The following is a 21430-nucleotide window of genomic DNA, read 5'->3' as shown; positions in this document are numbered from 1 at the left end:
CCTATAAAATGTTATAAAACTCTTTTGTGCGTAATAATTTGGAACAGTGCATTTTAAGTTTTTTATTTTTGAAAAATTCTGTTATCATTGGGAGGTTTGTTCAATAACATTCGAATTCATTAAACTAATGGTTGATGACTTGAAAATTATGCTGACTCATTTGCATCGACTATTTAGGAAAATCTGAGATAAATATCATTTGCATAATAATTTGGAACACGGTGTAAATACAAAACACGTTACATTGATTGAGGTGACACAGGAAGAGAGGGGCAACGCGAACAGAAACTATGGCAACCTAGACACATAGCAAAACTGGGGACGAGACATGACAAATCTCCCTCGAAATAAAACTTGAAATCACCTTTCTTCTTGTTTGTTGTCAATCGCGCATCGCATTCAGCCATCCTGCCCAACACACTTAGTCAGTAAAATTCATAATTGACGACACATCGTTTGATGCGATGGTGAAAACCTTGATGGTGTGTTATTGTTAAATATTGTTTGTTTTTTTAATCTCCATCGCGGACCGGACGTCATACGGAGGCAGTATGACTGCGCATGCGCACTATGGATCCGATGCGCAGAACGGATGCGCAAGACACGTCAGCTCTATGAAGAGCGAGAGTTGTTTTCTTCCTATTAGTTTCAATTCACAGTTTAATTAGCAGTTTCAATCAGCAAATAACAAAATGCGTATTACAGGTAATATTTTATTTCACAACACTTTGCCTTGTTCCTTTCGTCTCTGCTGTTCACTTCAAACACGCTCCATACGACCGCAATGCTCTCGTATCAGACGCTTCCTCGATCACCTGCTCGTTTGCTGTCACAATGTACCCTACACAAATCCGAAACATTTGTTGCGGCTCCGAGTCACGACGAGGGGCAAGTTTTGGTTTCCAAGGGTGTTTTTATTCCTCTTCAACGTCTCTCCCATACAGAGCCGCCTTTTTCACGTCCGCATGCCTTTTTCACATGTGCGCACTGGTGCCTTTACGGCAGTCGGAGAAATCAACGCCAACAAAAAAAATACATCCAGCCTAGTTAAGACCATACCAAAGACCATAAAAATGGGACCCATTGCCTCCCTACGTGTGTGACGATCATTGGGACTTAAAATAAATAAATAAATAAATAAAATAAATTTTTTTTTTTTCTTTAAAATTGGGTGCGTATTATACATGGGTACAGGCTTTTTTCCAGCATCAACATGCCATTTTTAGGGTGCGTATTATACATGGGGGCGCATTATACACAGAAAAAAACGGTAATCCTTTCTTGCCAGACATACCGTAATTTTCGGACTATAAACCGTACTGGACTATAAGCCTCACCAGCTAAAATTCGGGGATATTTCAGTTTTTTTCTCATATAAGGCACAGTGGACTTTACAAAGAAAGACAGTACACAGAAAGTATTTTTAAAGTTTTAATAACATACTTTAAAAAGTCTTTCTACTGCTTCCTGGGACGCAGCAGTAGTACCGAAGCAACACGGAAGTGTGCATGCGAGATATTTACAAAGAAAGACGGTACACAAAGCCTTTTTAAAATTTTAATAACATACCTTAACATTTCTTTCCAAACACTGCCTGTGACGCAGCAGTAATACCGCAGCAACACGGAAGTAACAGAGGACTAATAGGGCTGGATTAAAAATAACATACGGGTAAAAGTCATTGGGACGTGGCGGTAACACAGCAGCAACACGGTAGCACAGCATTAACAGGGCTGGTTGAAAAAACATACCAGTAAAAGTTAAAAAAAAGAGCTTCATCGTGTTCATCACCCTGGAAGCGGGGCTTGAAGGCGAGCGTCTGGTGGCCGGGCCTTCGCCCATGGGGCCCGGCCGGGCTCAGCGCGAAAAGGAAACGTGGGTCCCCCCTACCCATGGGCTCACCACCTGCGGGAGGGGCCAAAGGGGTCGGGTGCAGTGCAAGCTGGGCGGCGGCCAAATTGGCGGTCTGATCCCCGGCTGCAGAAGCTGGCTCTTGGGACATGGAATGTCACCTCTCTGGCTGGAAAGGAGCCCAAACTGGTGTGCGAGGCAGAAAAGCTCCTACTAGATGTATCGTAATTTTCGGACTATAATTCGCGTTTTTTTTCATAGTTTGGGTAGTTTTGCAACAACACGTGAGCAACAACAGGCTAAACGATAGGTATGCTAACGTGACATAAACACAAACTAAGAGCTGAGAACGGCCCTGACGTAAAATTCAGAGTTATTCTAAAAACTATTACATAAACAACACGTTAATAAAACCATCTGCGTCACTCCAATTCATTAAATCCATCAATCGTCCTTTGTCAACAATGCGTGCGCGCCGCTGACGGCTCTTGCACTTCAAAATAATCCACAGGCCCATATAACGATATATAAATTATATATCAAATAACTATTATATAAGCAATAATGTTATCAAACCATCTGTGCACTCTAAATCATTAAATCCATCGATCAAATTCCTCGTTCTTTGTCAACATCGCCGCGCTTGCGCCCTGACGTCAGCCTCGTCGTTATTCCACAGATCTACTATATAACTATATTGTAGCGTTAACAAAGTTCAAGGAAAGACGTGGGTTTGGTAAACGGCTCTTTATTTAACAAAACAAACTTACAGGCGTGTGGCGGCGTGGACTTCCAGCCGCGGAAGTGAAAGAGAGTTCCATAGAATAGGACCGGGCGTGCGTAAAAGCCATGATCGAGCCCCATCCACCGTCCTCGGACAGCTACCCGGCCGAGCGCCGGCCCTCGACTTCGTTATTTATGTAATAGTTTTTTGAATAACTCTGAATTTTACGTCAGGGCCGTTCTCAGCTCCTAGTTTGTGTTTATGTCACGTTAGCATACCTATCGTTTATTGTTGCTCGTTCATGACTGTTCTTGGTGTTGGATTTTGTCGAATAAATTGCCCCCAAAAATGCGACTTATACTCTGGAGCGACTTATATATGTTTTTTTTTTCGCTTTATTGGGCATTTAATGGCTGGTGCGACTTATACTCCGGTGCGACTTTTAGTCCAAAAATTACGGTAGTCGGACTTGCCTCCACGCACAGTTTGGGTTCTGGTACAAGCCCTCTCGAGAGGGGCTGGACTCTCTTCCACTCTGAAGTTGCCCACGGTGAGAGGCGTCGAGCAGGTGTGGGTATACTTATTGCCCCCCGGCTGGGCGCCTGCACATTGGGGTTCACCCCGGTGAACGAGAGGGTAGCCTCCCTCCGCCTTCGGGTGGGGGGACGGGTCCTGACTGTTGTTTGTGTCTATGCACCAAACGGCAGCTCAGAGTACCCACCCTTCTTGGAGTCCCTGGAGGAAGTGGTGGAGAGCTCTCCTTCTAGGGACTCCATCGTTCTACTGGGTGACTTCAATGCTCACGTGGGCAATGACAGTGAGACCTAGAAGGGCGTGATTGGGAGGAACGCCCTCCCCCGATCTGAACCCGAGCGGTGTTCTATTATTAGACTTCTGTGCTCGACACGGATTTTCTATAATGAACACCATATTCAAACATAAGGGTGTCCATGTGTGCACTTGGCACCAGGACACCCTAGGCTGCAGTTCGATGATCGACTTTGTAGTCGTGTCATCGGATTTGCGGCCGCATGTTTTGGACACTCGGGCGAAGAGAGGGGCGGAGCTGTCAACTGATCACCACCTGGTGGTGGGTTGGCTCCGATGGTGGGGGAAGATGCCGGTCCAACCTGGCAGACCCAAACGTTCTGTGAGGGTCTGCTGAGAACGTCTAGCGGAATCCCCTGTCAGGAAGAGCTTCCCCTCCCACCTCCGGCAGAGCTTTTCCCACGTCCCGGGGGGGGCGGGGGACATTGAGTCCGAGTGGACCTTTTTCCGCGCCTCCATTGTTGAGGCGGCCGACCGGAGCTGTGGCCATAAGGTCATTGGTGCCTGTCGTGGCGGCAATCCCCGAACCCGCTGGTGGACACCGGCGGTAAAGGATGCCGTCAAGCTGAAGAAGGAGTCCTATCGGGCTGTTTTGGCCTGCTGGACTCCGAGTCACAACGAGGGGCAAGTTTTTGTTTCCAAGGGTGTTTTTATTCCTCTTCAACGTCTCTCCCATACAGAGCCGCCTTTTTCACGTCCGCACGCCTTTTTCAAATGTGCGCACTGAGCGCGGTGGTGCCTTTACGGGCAGTCGGAGAAATCAACGCCAACAAAAAAAATTACATCCAGCCTAGTTAAGACCATACAAAAGACTATAAAAATGGGACCCATTGCCTCCCTGCGTGTGTGACGATCATTGGGACTTAAAAAAATTAAAAAAAAAATCTTTTTTAAAAAATTAAAAAAAATTGGGTGCGTATTATACATGGGTACAGGCTTTTTTCCAGCATCAACATGCCATTTTTAGGGTGCGTATTATACATGGGGGCGCATTATACACGGAAAAAAACGGTATTTGTATAGCCCTAAATCACAAGCAGTCTCAAAGGGCTTCACATAGACAAAAAATTGACAATTATTCTCAAAGCATCCCCTGATTTTAAGCTCCCAAAAGGGCGAGGAAAAACTAAAAAAAAAACTACCGGGGGAAAATGAGAAACCTTGAGAAGGGAGCACAGATGGAAGGATCCCCCTTTCAGGATCACCAGGTTGAAATGGATGCAGAGAGGGCACAAATGATACAATGTGAAAATCAATGAAATAAAAAGTGGATGTCCATGTCAGAGCGAAGGGCTGCCGAAGGAGCCCTCAATTTTCCTGGCAGTGTCTTCGATGAGGTTGAGCTGCAGTTCCCCCATCCTGAATTGGCCCACAAGAATCCAGATAGCTGCTGTCAGCATGGGTGCCACCTAACCACCTCCCCGGCCGGGGAAGGGGGAGGGAGGGGGTGGAGAGGGAGAGAAAACAAACAACAGCCGAATTGGCCACTACAGGTTAGTTAAAGACTATGTCATAGAAATGTGTCTTTAAACGTGTCTTAAATGTTTCTACTGAGGTAGCAGTCCTAATATCCATTGGTAGGGCATTCCAAAGCTCTGGATTCCGAATAGAAAATGCTCTAGAGCCTGCAGACATTTTCTTGGCCCTCTGTGTCGCTAAAAGGGTAGCGTTTTGCGAACGAAGGTTACGAGACAGAACATAAGGAACAACTAGGTCGACGAGATATGAACGCGCTAAGCCATGCAGTGATTTATAGGTTAATAGAAGAACCTTGAAGTCACATCTTAAATGGACCGGGAGCCAATGTAAGTCGGCTAGTATTGTGGTAATGTGATAAAATTTTCTTGCCCGAGAGAGCAGCCTTGCAGCAGCATTTTGTACTAACTGTAGACTTTTGATGCACGACTTAGGAAGACCCGAAAATAGTACATTACAGTAGTCCAGGCGCGACGTGACGAACGCATGTATAATAATTTCCGCATCACCAGTCAAGAGGATCGGACGAATCTTTGCAATATTACGAAGGTGAAAGAACGCAATTCTGGTTATATTCTTAATGTGCTTTTGAAAGGAGAGAGTTTGGTCAAATATTACCCCGAGATTAGTTACAGTATTGCTCTGAGTGATAGTACGGTTATCTATAGTTAGGTGAAATCCCGCAAAGGAGGAGGGACAAACAGAGTGATTGGTTTTGCTGGCTTTTTAATGAATGGCGACTGTGACTACGGGGGCCCATTAGGTCCAGAAAAGCTGACAAGACGCTTGCCAAAATGGCAAGGAAAAAATGCACAACTCAACGAATATATGACGATGAACACAGGACGTTTTTAACAGAGTTAAAGTTGTTTTTTGTTGAACGCTATGGCAAGCCATTCTGCCTGATATGTCGGACGTCATTGGCGCATTTAATAGCTTCAAATGGTCAGGGCCACTTCAGCTCACTTCATGCCAATATCGATGAGGACTTTGGAAAAGGGACTGAATTTCGCAAGCACAAGTTTGGAGACTTTGAAAAGACAGGACGAAAAATAGGTACAGTTTTTCAAAAAAATTACAAAGCACTCAGAGACTGTCACACTTGCATTGTTTCAACTGGCTTGGAATATTGCACGGGCTAAAAAGCCATACAATGAAGTGGAGTTCGTTAAAATATGCCTCAGTGACGTTATTGAAATCTTGTCTCCTGAAAACGACAAACTAAAACGAATGGTCTGTCCCGCCACACATAGTAAGTGAAAAAACTTATTATGTTTTTGTTTGTGGAATTTGTTGAACTGAGAGTTTGTCTGTGTGAGACAATGCACACAATGTTCATTGTTGAAAATGTGGTCTTTGGTCTGTGGTTTTAGTACTGTAAGAGTCAATTTGTCATTATCATGTTGGTGCGTGACATAATAATGTCACACAATAAATTTGGCTGAGCAGAGGGGTGTGTGTGTGTGTTTAATAGGGGTGTAAATCGCGGGTTTTGTCACGATACGATATAATATCGATACAAAGAACTACGATACGATATTTGCCGATATCTTAAAGCCTGCTGCGATTCATTCACGATATATTGCGATATAGTGCTCTACAATCGATATTTTTGTTTTTTAATAAAAAAATATAGAACAATATCCTGATTTATAACAATTCATGCGCAAAATCAACAAAGTACTGCAAACTCTTTATTTAGGAAATTACAAGAGTATTGCAGTATACAAAGTGCTTATTTTAACACTGAACTTTGATGTCGTGTTTTTTCTTTAAATGTGCGGCGAGATTTGTGCTCCCTGAATATTTGATCACCGCATGGCAGGATTTACTAACTGCACGTGTCTTGTCGGTTGAGCCATATTTTCTTTGGAATCCAAAGTGCTTCCAAATGAATGACTTGAAGCCTAAAGGGGAGCAAATTTCCTCGTCTTTTTAGACACTAGCCATAGCACCAGCCCAGGAGCCGCGTACTAGTTGTCGACTCCCCTTTCACGTGCCTGCTCTGCTCACAACACAACAACGCCGGGCGCACTGCTCCCGGAAAGAGGAAGCAAGCAACAATGAACTGGATTTCAAAATAAAGTCGCGTCTAATGTCCGAGGTCAAACACGACGATATAAATCAATGTTTACGTTTAGCATCAATGCCAATAAATCGTAGAGCATTATATCGATTAATCGATGTGTATCGATGTATCGTTACACCCCTAGTGTTTAACCAACTTAAACACACCATCATCCACTTCTCAATTTCTCTATTATTTCTCAACAGCCTCCAGAACATTCTCCATTACAGATTTCTTCCATAGAACACACATCTCACTCACACTCATACGCACACCCATTCATGAGGATCCTCTGCGCGCACACGCACACACACACCAGCACAAAAGGATGACGCACAACATATAAGAACACACAGAACGCACTAAGAACACCTTTTTGCTCGTATTACTTGTCGGATTTATTCTCTATTTTACTTTTAGAAGCTATTTGTAATTCCTTTCCATTTATTTTGCAAATTTTAACTTCAGTGTTTCTTTATATTACTTTATCCTTTTAACACAAATATCTCCTGTATATTTAAACAAATTTCTCTTTAATTTTGGCAGCAAGGTTCCCACTTCATTACATGGAAATCTGATCTGATGTGATTTTGGTCTGGTCATAACTGTCTAACTCAGGGGTCCCCAAACTTTTTCCTGTGAGGGCCACATAACCTTTCCCTTCTCTGATGGCGGGCCGGTGGCAGTTTGTAACAGAAAAAGTGTGACGATCGTAGGGGAGCTTAAAAAAATTATTGTTTTCCAGAAAGCCACACATAACCAAATAACGGTTATTTAATAACCCTTTCCAGGTTCTTTACAGAAAAAAAGTCAGGAAACAAATAATAACACTATTAATGAAATAAATAATAACTAAACCCTCTCTGAGTTCTTCACAGAAAAAACAGGAAATAAATAACTAAATAACTCTCTCTGGGTTCTTCATAGAAAAAAAACCATGGAACATTAACTTTCTGTTGTGCCATGCACAATCTTAACAGATAAAAGTTCAGCTCAGTTGTCAGAGCAGAACCTCTCTGACACATATGAGCAGTCTCTTAAAGTTCTTGTGTTCCTTCCTTATAATCCTTTTGTAGGTTCCAGTAGGCTTGTAGATACTGCTGTCTTTTTTGTTAAAGTTTGATAGTGCGTCATAGTCTGGAGTAAAATTTGTTGTGGCAATTCTTAGGCGAGATCCGAGGTGTTGGTCCGTTTACCTCGATCTGTGACGGGTAGATGTTGACGTTCATGTGGCTGAACGTCACGTCGCGTACGTCGAGCCAAATTGGCAACTCTTTTAAACGCTCGGCACTGTTCACCCTGCTTTACTTGGGCGACATTTTAACGGAAGGATTCCAGGGGAAGGTTTGTGGGTGGCTTTAGCGCAAAACTGCATCTGAAAGCTCAGCGCGCAAATTACAAGAATGCTGTCGTCACAGCCCACGCTCTAAATTCGGGACTGATACAAATAGAGCGCGAGTGCGCCATGTCCGTACACGCACTTGTGAGTGTGCACCGAGCTTTCTGACACGGCTTCCGGTAGTAAATGCGCAGGCGAGCGCTTCCCCATCTACTGGGGAAACGCAGTCATTGCAGGCAAAATGAGCAAAAAAAAAAAAAAAAAGTTTAATAATACAATTTATTCAGGGTTGGCGGGCCGGATTAAACGGTCCCGCGGGCCGTATCCGGCCCGCGGGCCGTAGTTTGGTGACCCCTGGTCTAACTGCAGTCACGTGCCATGTGACCGTTTTCCCCGCAACTCCAGCATTCTATTGGAGGTTGCACAACTCCTCTTCCTCGGCCTTTAAAGCCTTCTCTATTAGACATTGCTCTCTGGCCTTTCTGTCCTCTGCCTGCATTTTAGTAAAAAGTGTCACTTTCCTGGTCTATCAGAAAAGTGTCTTTTGAAGCTTTCATTTGTTTTTGTTTTTGTTTGTCTATTACTACTCTTTCAGCATGGAGGGTGTTATTTATGTATTCCTCCCGCTATGATTTTTAGTTTTGAATTTGTAGCATGTGTTTTCTCTATGACTACATGCTTCTCTACTTTCTCTAGACCTCCCCCTTCTTCTCTAGCTCTCTGCAAATTTTGGTTTTCTCTTGCCTGCCTACTGTTAGGCCCAGTCTCATCATCTTCCTACCTGCAATACAGTGCTCTCTCTCTCTCTCTCCCTCTCTCCCTCTCTCCCTCTCTCCCTCTCTCCCTCTCTGCCTCTCTGCCTCTCCCCCTGCCTCTCCCCCTGCCTCTCTCTCTCTTACCCAAAACACTACATCCTCTTTAATTTCTTTAAGATTTCTTTTTGTTGTTTCGTTTATGGCACCTCTAAGTCCTAATAATTTGGTTGTTTTTAGTTGTCCCTCAAATTTATATTTTTTAACCCCTTTATCGAACATTTTCTAAGTCGGTCAAGATCCTGCCTTTCAATTATTTTCCAGTCTTAACATTTTAGAGTATCTCGGATATTAGTTTTACTCTTCCCGTTCCCCATTTTAATCAATTTGGTCCCAACTGTAAAACCATAGGGGGTTCTAAAGTCGGGTGTTTCTAGGTGGATAACGAAAATATCCTGTTGTGATTCTCACTTCTACCAGCGTTCTGGTGGAGAATCCTTGCCTATTGCGTCCACAGAACCACGTTATGTGTTCCCCACTGCTTTAATATGGAATACTATATCTAGTGATACGTATTCCCATTCACACTCTCAATCGAACAGTATTGTTGATCGCTGGACAACAAAATGGATTACATTCGCTTGCTGCGATCTACAAACCGGACAGTGCGGGACTGCTGTGTGCTCGTGTTCACTGAGACTTGGTTGACCGTCAACATTCCGGACTCTGCCGTACATCTGGAGCGGCTAGCGTGCTATCGGGCGGACCGGGCCATTGGACAAGAGGGAAAATCTCGTGGAGGTGGAATATGCGTCTACATTCGTGACGAATGGTGCCGGGACTCTGTAGTGGTATGCAAGCACTGCTCGCCACTGGCAGAGTTTGTGATCATTAAGCGCGGTCCTTTTTACCTGCCAAGGGAATTTACTGTGATTCTGCTGGTCGCGGTTTACGTCTGCTCTGCCCTCCACTTGGCCCTCACCCACCTGGAGAGAAGGGCCTTGTATGTGAGATTGCTGTTTGTGGACTTCAGTTCTGCCTTCAACACCATTGTGCCACAACGTCTCATCAGCAAACTTGACAAGCTGGGCCTCAGTACCTATCTCTGCAACTGGCTACTGGACTTCCTCTGTCAGAGGCCACAGGTGGTACGTGTTGGCGACAAGATCTCCGCCAGCATCACGCTGAGCACAGGGGCCCCCCAAGGCTGCGTGCTCAGTCCACTACTCTTCACCCTCCTGACGCATGACTGCATTGCAACCCACAGCGACAACCGCATAGTGAAGTTTGCTGACGACACGACTCTGGTGGGTCTCATCACCAAGGGAGACGAGACTCAGTACAGGCTGGAGGTTGACCTTCTGACCACGTGGTGCAGAGACAACAACCTCCTGCTGAACGTCGACAAGACCAAGGAGGTTGTTGTTGACTTCCGGAAGGGTCACACCCAACACCTGCCGCTGACCATCGACGGTGCTGTGGTGGAGAGAGTGAGCAGCGCCAGGTTCCTGGGGGTGCACATCAGTGAGGATCTCTCCTGGTCCACCAACATTGCATCACTGGCGAAGAAGGCCCAGCGCCGCCTGTATTTCCTGCGGAAACTCAGGCGAGCGAGCGCTCCTCCGGCCGTCATGACTACATTTTACCGTGGCACCATTGAGAGCGTCCTCTCCAGCTGTATTGCTGTTTGGGGTGGAGGCTGCACTGACTACAACTTGAAGGCCCTGCAGCGCATAGTGAACACGGCTGGTAAGATTATTGGTGCTTCGCGCCCCTCCTTGAAAGACATTTACATCTCCCGTCTCACCCGCAAGGCGACCACGGTTGTGAGTGATGTGAGTCACCCCGCTCACTCTTTGTTTGAGCTTCTGCCCTCTGGGAAGAGGTATAGGAGCCTGCGCTCCCGCACCACCAGACTCAACAACAGCTTCATACTCCAGGCTGTTAGGATCCTGAACTCGCTTGCCCTTTCGGCGTAGCGTCCTGTACTTTTGCGCTACGCTTATTGTCTGCTGTATGCACACTGGCTCCGTTTTGCTCCTCTTGTTTATTGTGTTGTCTGTTTGTTTATTGTTTATTCATCATTCTTATTGTTTATTGTTTGTGCCTTCTTGTTTTTATATTGTGTCGTTTGCTTGTGTGTCTATCGTGTGGTGTGTCTCGTCACCGTGGGATAGAGAAAACGTAATTTCGGTTTCTTTGTGTGTCTTGACATGTGAAGAGATTGACAATAAAGCTGACTTTGACTTTGAAAAAACTTTCGGTTTAACTTCCTGTTTCCCGCGGACTCCGCTAACCCTTTTGAACGGATTTCTCCGTCGGACACCTCTGTCTTTTTATTTAAACTGACCTCTCCGTTTTGTTACCATTAGACGGACGTCTCCGTTTTGTAACTTTTCTTGGACACCTCTGTCCTTTTATTTCAACGGACCTCTCCGTTTTGGTACCTTTAGAACGGACCTTTCCGTTCTGTCCTAGGACTTTTATAGGGCACGCGAGCCCTCGGCCGCTCATTCTTACTTTTAGACGGAATTTTCATTTTCAGCTTTTCTGTGGCTCCGCAACCTACTACTTGGACATCACTGTCCTACGCAGAATTGCAGTTATGCAGGGTCTGTAGACTTCCGTTGTCCTACTTACACACCTAGGATTTTACAGGGCATGACGAGCCCTCGGCCGCACCACACTTTTTTACAAAAAAACAAACTCCCCCTCTGGTTCTCTGCACCTCGGATTGCCTTCAACCTTCAGATGCCAGCTGACGGAGCGGACAGCCAGCCCTTGAAAAGGATTCTAGGACCCCACCTAGGGAGGTCCTGCCACGCGCAGTCTTTCTGGATCTCCGCTGCCGCCCGCTGGAATCCTCAGGTGTGTTGGCATCCGGCTCGAAGGACCAAATAAATGTCAGGTCTAAATACTATCAGACATTAAACCACACGCTGGAAGGAAGAGGAGAAAAGAACCAGAACAGGTTTACTTGCGAGGAGAACGATATAGAGAGGAAACTCGGTTACAATCTTCATTAATTCTGAGTTCTCACTTCACGTGCTCCTCTATTTAATGTTTTGGTTGCCCTGGTAACAGAGGCGTTGCTACACTAAAGGGAGGAGAGATTGTGTCTGTAGCAACGCTGATTAGCAAAAGAATGTAGTGTGGTGTAAATTAGCACTTCATTGTCGGCCCGTGACCCCCGCAGAGTTTGTCCAGCTGTTGGCCACCTCGTCCGTGAGTGAGATCAGATAACTTGAATTGCCGCTTTCCTGTAGAACAATGCAACTAGACCTTTGCTAGACTTTATCTACTTAGTAAATTAACACGCAATAACAATGAGTAACTTGTCCTAAACACTTAAACAAACATTGAGTTGGGATAACTTGTACGCAACTACTTCAAACTGTATATAACGCTTGACAAAGAAAAACAGTTCTGACCAACAACGATCTATGAACCAAATCAGAACACTTCGCCTCTGCAAATATGCTCTGCTCATTGTTGGTGAAGACCTCTTACAGCAATGGTTCCCAAACTTTTGCAGGCTGGCGCCCCCTTGGCTCCCCAGTGAATTCCTAGCGCCCCCCCCACAGACACATATGGAAACAAACACCTCTTTCTTGATATTTGGTATGCTGCAATTTGAAAAGAGAAAGGTTAAACACAAATGTGTATTTCACAAATAAAACCCAATTTAGTAAACCAATTTATTTTTTTAGCAGTTTTAACTGTTTCAGCAACATAGAATGGTAAATAAAAATTCCACCAGTAAACTTCATTGTCTCACACGAAATATTAATGGGATGGATGTGCTTGGTGCAGGGACATAAGCTTCTCAACATCAGGCTGGAACTCACTAAGAAGAAGTCATAGATCCCCGCAGTCAGTAATTTTCAGTCGGTTTCTTTGCTTGGAAAGAAGCAAGGCGACTGCACTGAAGCCCTGTTCGACTAAATATGATGTTGGGAACGCAATAAAGTACATCTTGACCTTGTTCCACAGCACTTGATAGCAGTCAGAGATTTTTTTTTGTAACCAAAAATCTTGATATGACTTTTTGAGCGGCGTGTGGTAACCGGACCCTGATGCGTCGTCCACTGAGTCGTCCTGCTGCACGTGTTGTGTACAAATCGTCAAACAAACGTTCAAACTTCTGACTTCGACTTCGGACTGCCGCCCCCCTACCGCCCCTTTCTTCCTCACCGCCCCCCCAGATCTTTCCACCGCCCCCAGGGGGGCGGTACCGCCCACTTTGGGAACCACTGTCTTACAGGAACAAAAACACACACACATAACAAAAGGACAGTAAGGAGACATATGGCTGACAGGGAACAAAAAACATCTCTGTCACCAAAGAGGAAAAACTTAAATAACAGGAAAGTCATAACATGTAAATGAAGAGGCTTTACTTACTCTCTGACTGGTTGGCCACCCCTGGACTAGAAGGTGGTGTCTCAACTGACCTTGGCGATCACAAACAAGGCATTTTTAACTTCCCCCTGAGGTCTGAGGTCACCAACTGAAAGCAGTAAAATCTACACCATGTAAATGACCATTTCCCTGGTAAAGTCTTATACCTATGTGTGGAATTCCAAGGTGCATGTTGATGGGCTCAGGAATGAAACCAGGGAAAATAGGGACAATTTCGAGTGGACAATCGGCCTGAAAAACATTTGGGACAAAAAAAGATGTTTGACTGAATCGATAGGCCAAAATCAAACATCATCCATCCAATTTTTGAACCGCTTTATCCTCACAAAGGTTGTGGGTTTGGTGGAGCCTATCCGAGCAGTCTTTGGGCGGTGCACACCCTTAACGGTCGCCAGCCAATCGCAGGAACAAGTAGACAAACAACCATACACAATATCACTTCAATCAGCCACCATGCATGTTTTTGGATTGTGGGAGGAAACCAGAGTACCCGGAGGAAACACGCAAGCACAGGTAGAACATTCAAATTCCATGCAGGAAGGCCGGAGCTGGAATCGAACCCACCACCTCTGCAATGTGAGGGGGACGTGCTAAACTGTGCTGCCTGTGTCTAAATCATTACCGTAATTTCCAGACTATAAATCACGTTTTTTCTCATAGTTTGGGGGGGGGGGGCGACTTATACTCAGGAGCGACTTATATATGTTTTTTTCACACATTTTTACTTGATCATTAACACATCACTTACTTACAAGTATAGTTGACCACTTAACATGTTATTTTTAGTATAGTTGATCACTTCACATGCTTTGATATCTTTATTTTGAACATATTCAAAACATGAAAAATAGAGAGAAAAAATGAAATAAAATAATTAACACTTTAAAGCGCCATATCCTCTGGACATGTCCTCTGTCACCAGGATGACATAAAGGACGAGAAATTTGATCGATGGATTTAATGATTTGGAGTCACACAAATGGTATTGTTGTTTATGTGATAGTTATTTAAAATATAGTTTATATATCGTTGTATGGGCCTGTGGAATAATTTGAACTGCGGCGCGGCACACGGCATTGTTGACAAAGGACGATCGATAAAAGACGAGAAATTTGATCGATGAATTTAATGATTTGGAGTGACACAAATGGTTTGATAATATTGTTGTTTATGTGATAGTTATTTAAAATATACGTAGTTTATATGTTGTTGTATGGGCCTGTGGAATAATTTGAACTGCGGCGCGGCGCACGGCATTGTTGACAAAGGACGATCGATGAATTTGGCTGGTGCGATTTATACTCCGGAGCAATTTATAGTCAGAAAATTACGGTAATTAAATTGATCCCAGATTAAAAAAATAAATAAAAATCAGCTGAAAAGCTAAATAAAATATTTCCATAGAAAAGCTGTTTTGCGTATGCACAAAAGGTAAACCGGAACCATAGTGTACGGACTGTACCGTTGCACCCTGAACGATCAATCGGTCACAGCCTGTATTTGTATATTAATGGTCAGTGACATCATATTTACCCTTCCTTAAAAAAATAACTCCCAAAACGATATATATATATATATATATATATAACTCTGATTTTGGTTTCATATTGATATAAATTGTCTTCCTTTAGCTTTAATGTTTTTAGTTTTTATTCCACTGGCGAGGTGGTAGCAAATGTAAACCCTGCGAGTGCTCTGTTTTATTCTGGTGGTGTAAGAGGGGAATCGAATCCGTTACGATGGCTTCATTTCTCTATCATTGCTGCTCCTTTGCTCAATAATGAAGATTCAGTTTTGTTTTCCGTCTGCATGGCTAATTGACATTCTACACTGCCAATTTATTTATGCTATCTTATGTTTAACACCTTATTTTCTCTTCCACGCACCAATGCAGCGACTCCCAATTTTGCTGTATACCTGCTATACAATGGCAATAAAGGCGTTCTATTCTATCCATTATTTTATATTTTATTCTATATACAGCGGAACCTCTTCTCACAAATATCTATACTTACAAACATTTCGAGATACGAATCGTAGCCTCGTGATTTTTTTGCATCTACTTACAAACCAATTTTCGACTTGCAAACCAACGCCCCCCCCAAAACCCCCACTACCCCGCCTCTTGTTTTCTTTGCTCTGCCATTTCCTGTTCGGCTCGACGCGCGAGCAGTGTAAAAAATAGTGTAATATGTCTCCTAAAACTATCAATATGAAACTCTAAATCATAAAGGAGTATGGCGTTGCTGTGCGGCAGGTAATATCAGTTTGTTTTAAATAAAAACATGAACACACTCTTATGTTCGTCAATTGCCATCTTTAGAAGCTAACTTCCTTTTCTTTTTTCTATTTTTAAGTTCTCACTCGCGTTCGTTCTGCGCTCATTAATAACTAATTAATAACTCGTTAATTGCACCTAAAAGTAATGACGAGTACGTGAGCACATTGCAGGGAGAACGTGGAACAAATAATAATTTTTTAATCTGACTTTTTCTGTGTCTTCTCAGGGTATTTTTAGCAAGTGTAGAAAATTAAAACATGTTCCTCCTTCCCCAAGCAAAGTTTAAGAGGTCAAGAATAAAGTGACTTTTATTTTTTTGTTATAAAGGTTTGAAAAAGCAAAAATAAAACAGCCTATCTGTGTTTTTACACGGAGTAGTAGGGCAAACAGTGTGACTTTTGGGATAGTCCGACACACATTGTTTGCGTTTACATTGATTCCTATGGTAAACATTGCTTCTACTTACAAACCTGATCATGGAACCAATTACCGTTTTTTTCTATGTATAATGCGCAAAAATTTATTGTCCTAAAATCTGGGGTGCGCATTATACATGGGTACAAAAAAAAAAATTTACAGATGTGCTTTCTTCTCTGCTGTTCACTTCAAACACGGTCCATACGAACACAATGCTCTCGTATCAGACGCTTGCTAGATCACCTGCTTGTTTGCTGTCACAATGTACCCTACACAAATCCGAAACATTTCTTCGCTATTGAGTATGCTAGCGCATGCGCAGTGATACTGACCGGCAGAACATCCGGTTGTTCCCAAAGATGATCTTTTTTCTGAAATAATTTTACGTTGACGGACTTAAGTAGGAGTCAAAATCTGGGTGCGTATTATACATGGGTACAGGCTTTTTTCCAGCATCAACATGCCATTTTTAGGGTGCGTATTATACATGGGGGCGCATTATACACGGAAAAAAACGGTAAGTTCTTAAGTAGAGGCATCACTGTATTATAGTATATTATATAATTTTTAGATTTTATTTGATTATAGTCAGTCCTGATCCTTTTTTTCTTCCTGTCTTGTCTGTTTACGTCTTTTTCTTTCTCAAATTTTCTACTTTAATTGGATTCAGTCCTGATGCTTTCTTTCTTCCTGTCTTGTGTGGTTGCATCTGTCTTTTCTGTAGGAGCTTGGAAAACAAGCGTACAAGTCAGGCATACGAGTGAGTATAAAAGATGCTGTTTATATGCAAGAAAATATACATGCTTTGTGTGTCTACGATTGTGTGTGCAACCATCATATCACTTGATGACCGTAAATCATGTCAACTGCATCAGAGTGTTTCCCACTTTTCCACTCGTCGTTAACCAATCAAAACCGTTTCACACTTTTCTCCTTGTCATTAACCAACCAAATCACTTGTTTGATCTTAATGTTGATGTGATGCTTCTCATGAACAGAAAGTATCAGGTTAGAAAATTTTGTCACCTCTAATATCATGGTTTATCAAGAAAATCTACATCCAAATGCGTTTTTTTTTTTTTTTTATTCTGGTTGTATTAAACAATTGTAGAGCTCGCTCAACATTTGTCAAGACACCCTGGAGGCGGCCATGCTTGCTTGAAAGAAGGTAGCAGTAGAGCTGTGACTCAGGTCCATTGACAGCCATCTTTGCCTTGTCGCCTCAAAAATTCAACGCAAGTTTCTCTTGGTCAGATTCTGACAAATTATCAAGATCTCAATGCACTTTAATCAATCATGGTTGATCTTATACTAGACCAGCGGTTCTTAAATTTGTTGGAGGTACCGAACCCCACCAGTTTCATCTGCGCATTCACAAACCCCTCTTTAGTGAAAAACAGAATTATTTTTTTCAAATTCAAGACATATGTTTTTTACAAAATGAGCCATGCATGAACGTCACATTGTTCAAAGAACAAAACCAATACAATGCATGAACTCACAACAAATTAATCAGTGCGACTTCTGCCGTTGCCTTTACGAGACCAGTTCAGATATGCATCTTCACGAATTTACACGATAAATCAGGTGTGTTCGGACCTCCACAGTGGAGGGTCTGCCGACTCACTGAACCCCTAGGGTTCGATCAAACCCAGGTTAAGAACCACTGCACTAGACTATCTTGATACGTATTGCGATAAATGTTTTGCATCCCTGAATGCACTTTAATCTATCATGGTTGACCTGACAGGCCAAGTCTTCGTCCTCCGTGTCACTTACAAACAAAGCCGCTAATGATGCCGGTAGTACGTGGGGCCCTTCGTCATCCCGTGATCGAATCTTTGTCCTTTATGTAAACAACCGCCGCGCTGCACCGCGCTGGGATTACAGTAATCCCTTGCTACATCGCGGTTCGTTTATCGCAATGTCACCCTTTTTTTTTTTTTTTTTTGAAAATTTATGAAAAAATTCACATATAAGTTGCTCCTCAGTATAAGTCGCCCCCCACCCAAACTATGAAAAGAAACGCGATTTATAGTCTGAAAAATACGGTAACTCAAAGTAACACGAAAGTGATGAGCCACCGCAGCAACGTGTAATATTTCATATTTCGTCTTTATTTGTATTAAATAAAGGAATGGAAATGGAGAATGATTTGATTTGATTAAAAATCTGACATGATGCAACCTGGCCTGTTTACTGCAGTCACAAACACCAATATCACCCTTCTCATTAATACAATAACAATAATAAAACAAACTTAATACATCTAATAAGAAATTCATTCAATTTTCATAAAATTGTTCGTTTGTATTTATCATTTTAATCTTTAACTGTACTGGTAGTGACAACAGATTTTCATTTGCAAGATCAACATATCTGCAGACAGCAAAGGTTATAAATATATATTTACAACTTCATTTACAATGGTAATGGTTCCAGGAATGTCAGTGCGAATGGTCAGCCCCTATAGATTTTTATCTAACCAAATCTGGACTGCTTTGCAAAACGTTTTGACACCCCTGACTGAAGACAAGATCTCATCCCAACCTGGTGAAGGCATTCCACACGTTTCTGACTGAGGGCTATGGGCTCATATTTGGAGGTGTTGATCTGAGCCACATCATCTATAAAAAGAAGTGATGCATCTTCATCTTATTTGTGAAATTGTATAACACTGCAAATCACCAAAATAGAAGATACAACAGGCTCGATTAGTATGCACTACTCACAGAGATAGGGACATTGGAATTTTGCTTTTGATTCAAGTTGAATCTAAAATGAATTAAAACCTTTACAGGTGAAGTTCATTTTAAACAAGAACCTGTTTGATCCATGCACTCCAGACCCCCCCCCCCCCCCCCCCCTAAAAAAACAACAGTAGTCAACTTCATCTGCTGTCGACACCTTGCACCTCACCTATGACCCTTTGGACAGGAGGTTTTTAGAGAGAAGTGGCCACTGAGCTGAGAATGTCAGAGTTGTTCACAGGTTTGTGAGTGTGACGAGTTGCAGAAAGGAATAGATGTTGACGTCCTTGGAAATGTTCATGAATCAAACACCTGTTGTAACATTTGCCATTCGGATCCAATTTCAGAAACAAGTACTGAACTGAGTACTGAGTTCATATGTTCATTCAGGATCCTGAACTCGCTTCCCCGTTCTGCGTAGCATCCTGTACTTTTACTGTCTGTATGCACACTGGCTCTTATTTGTTGTGTTATCTGTTTATTTATTATTTATTATTACTTTTATTATTTATTGTTTGTGCCTTCTTGTTTTTTATATTGCGTCGTCTACTTGTATGTCTATCATGTAATATGTCTTGTCACCGTGGGATAGAGAAAACGTAATTTCGATCTCTTTATGTGTCTCGGCATGTGAAGACGTTGACAATAAAGCAGACTTTGACTATGACTTTTGATATGCGTTCAAAGGTTTATAGATGGTCAAAATAAGTTAACCCAGTGGTTCCAAACTTTGTTTGGAGTACCCTGCAAGACGTTTGTTGTTAAAATGATCTTTTACGAGCCCGGGATAACCCCAGGACGCTAGTTTTCATTATACTCTGTCAAAACATGAATAATGTTACTTCACCTTGGATTATTTCTTTCTTAAGATTTGTGTCATTTGGAGAGTAGTAGTTGAAGCAGACTTACTTTGTTAATCACATTTAAAGGTTTAGTGAACAAGTCTCACTGTAAGTGTTTAACTATCCCTGTCGTCCGCAGAACACGTCAGACATGCCAGAGACCATCACCAGCAGAGAAGCTGCCAAATTCCCCATCATTGCCAGCTGTACTCTCTTTGGACTCTACCTTTTTTTCAAGGTGACCTTCCAGATTCTTTGCACTTGGCTCAAACTGTTATCCATTTGATTGGTGGTGGAGATGGAGCCAAATTTGATTGTGAACAACAAAGAGACTAGCTGTAAAAAATAATGTGTACTGAGCAGCTGACAAACACCAGAAGACCACGAGCTTATGACGATAGTATAGGGTTTAGCATCAAACAAGTTACCGGGCAGCTGGTGTACATACTTTTGTATTTAGTAGGGGTGTAACGATACATCTTTTCTATTCATATACCAATGTGTCTGCCCCACAATCCAGCTACGGTATTTTCCGCACTGTAAAGCGCACTTAAAAACTTAAAGTTTACTCAATTTATATGCCTTATAATGCAGAGCCCCTTATACAGGACTGTCTCAGAAAATTAGAATATTGTGATAAAGTTCTTTGTATTCTGCAATGCGATTTAAAAAAAAAAAAGTCTTACATTCTGGATTCATTACAAATCAACTGAAATATTGCAAGCCTTTCATTTTAATATTGGTGATTATGGCATACAGCTTAATATTAGAATATCATGAAAAAGTAACAACTAATCACTTGAATCGTCTAATTAACTCGAAACACCGTTTTTTTTTTAGTCTTGGAACGGATTAAAATTTTGTCCGTTATTTGTAATGTGAGAAATAGATTCGGAATTCGACCGATTCATTTCTCGAACCGCCTTCTGAAACAGATTGTGGTCGAGAACCGAGGTTTGACTGTGTAACACACTAGTGATATGTAGATGAGGCGTCATGAAACGTTTCAACACTTTGCCAAACTGTATTGATACTGTGTCGATACTGTGTCACTGAGTGCTGACACCTGCTGGACCTTAAAAATGCTACAGGCAACCTAGTTGACAGACTCATCTGACACTGATTTGATGACTTAGTATATACATTCATATAATTTAAGTAATTATATCTTGTATTGTATTATTTCATATATACAGGACTGTCTCAGAAAATTAGAATATTGTGATAAAGTTCTTTATTTTCTGTAATGTAATTAAAAAAACAAATGTTATACATTCTGGATTCATTACAAATCAACTGAAATATTGCAAAACTTTTATTAATATTGCTGATTATGGCATACAGCTTAAGAAAACTCAAATATCCTTTCTCAAAATATGAGAATATCATGAAAAAATACATATACTAGTAGGGTATTCAATAGGGGTGTAAATCGCGGGTTTTGTCACGATACGATATAGCGATACAAAGAACTACGATACGATATTTGCCAATATCTTAAAGCCTGCTGCGATTCATTCACGATACATCGCGATATAGTGCTCCACGATCAATATATATATTTTTTTAATAAAAAATATAGAACAATATCCTGATTTATAACAATTCATACGCAAAATCAACAAGGTACTGCAAACTCTTTATTTAGGAAATTACAAGAGTATTGTAGTATACAAAGTG

The 21430-nt window shown here is 42.2% G+C and overlaps 1 protein-coding gene across 2 annotated transcripts in view; it reads left to right on the top strand.

The window, feature by feature from the left end:
• The window catches only part of hm13 (histocompatibility (minor) 13), a 61866-nt gene that overhangs the window by 15639 nt on the left and 24797 nt on the right, over positions 1–21430 (top strand). Inside the window, exons 2-3 of one of the 2 annotated variants that reach the window (XM_061299824.1) lie at positions 16883–16918; positions 19890–19988. In XM_061299824.1, coding sequence (XP_061155808.1) covers positions 16883–16918; positions 19890–19988 — 135 coding nt within the window. The remainder of the gene's footprint in view (positions 1–16882; positions 16919–19889; positions 19989–21430) is intronic. The other variant, XM_061299835.1, reaches the window with a different exon arrangement.

The sequence above is a fragment of the Syngnathus typhle genome, linkage group LG2 (genome assembly GCF_033458585.1).
Source record: "Syngnathus typhle isolate RoL2023-S1 ecotype Sweden linkage group LG2, RoL_Styp_1.0, whole genome shotgun sequence".
In the NCBI taxonomy this organism is placed as follows: domain Eukaryota; kingdom Metazoa; phylum Chordata; class Actinopteri; order Syngnathiformes; family Syngnathidae; genus Syngnathus; species Syngnathus typhle.
This window is presented reverse-complemented; position numbering and strand designations above follow the sequence as displayed.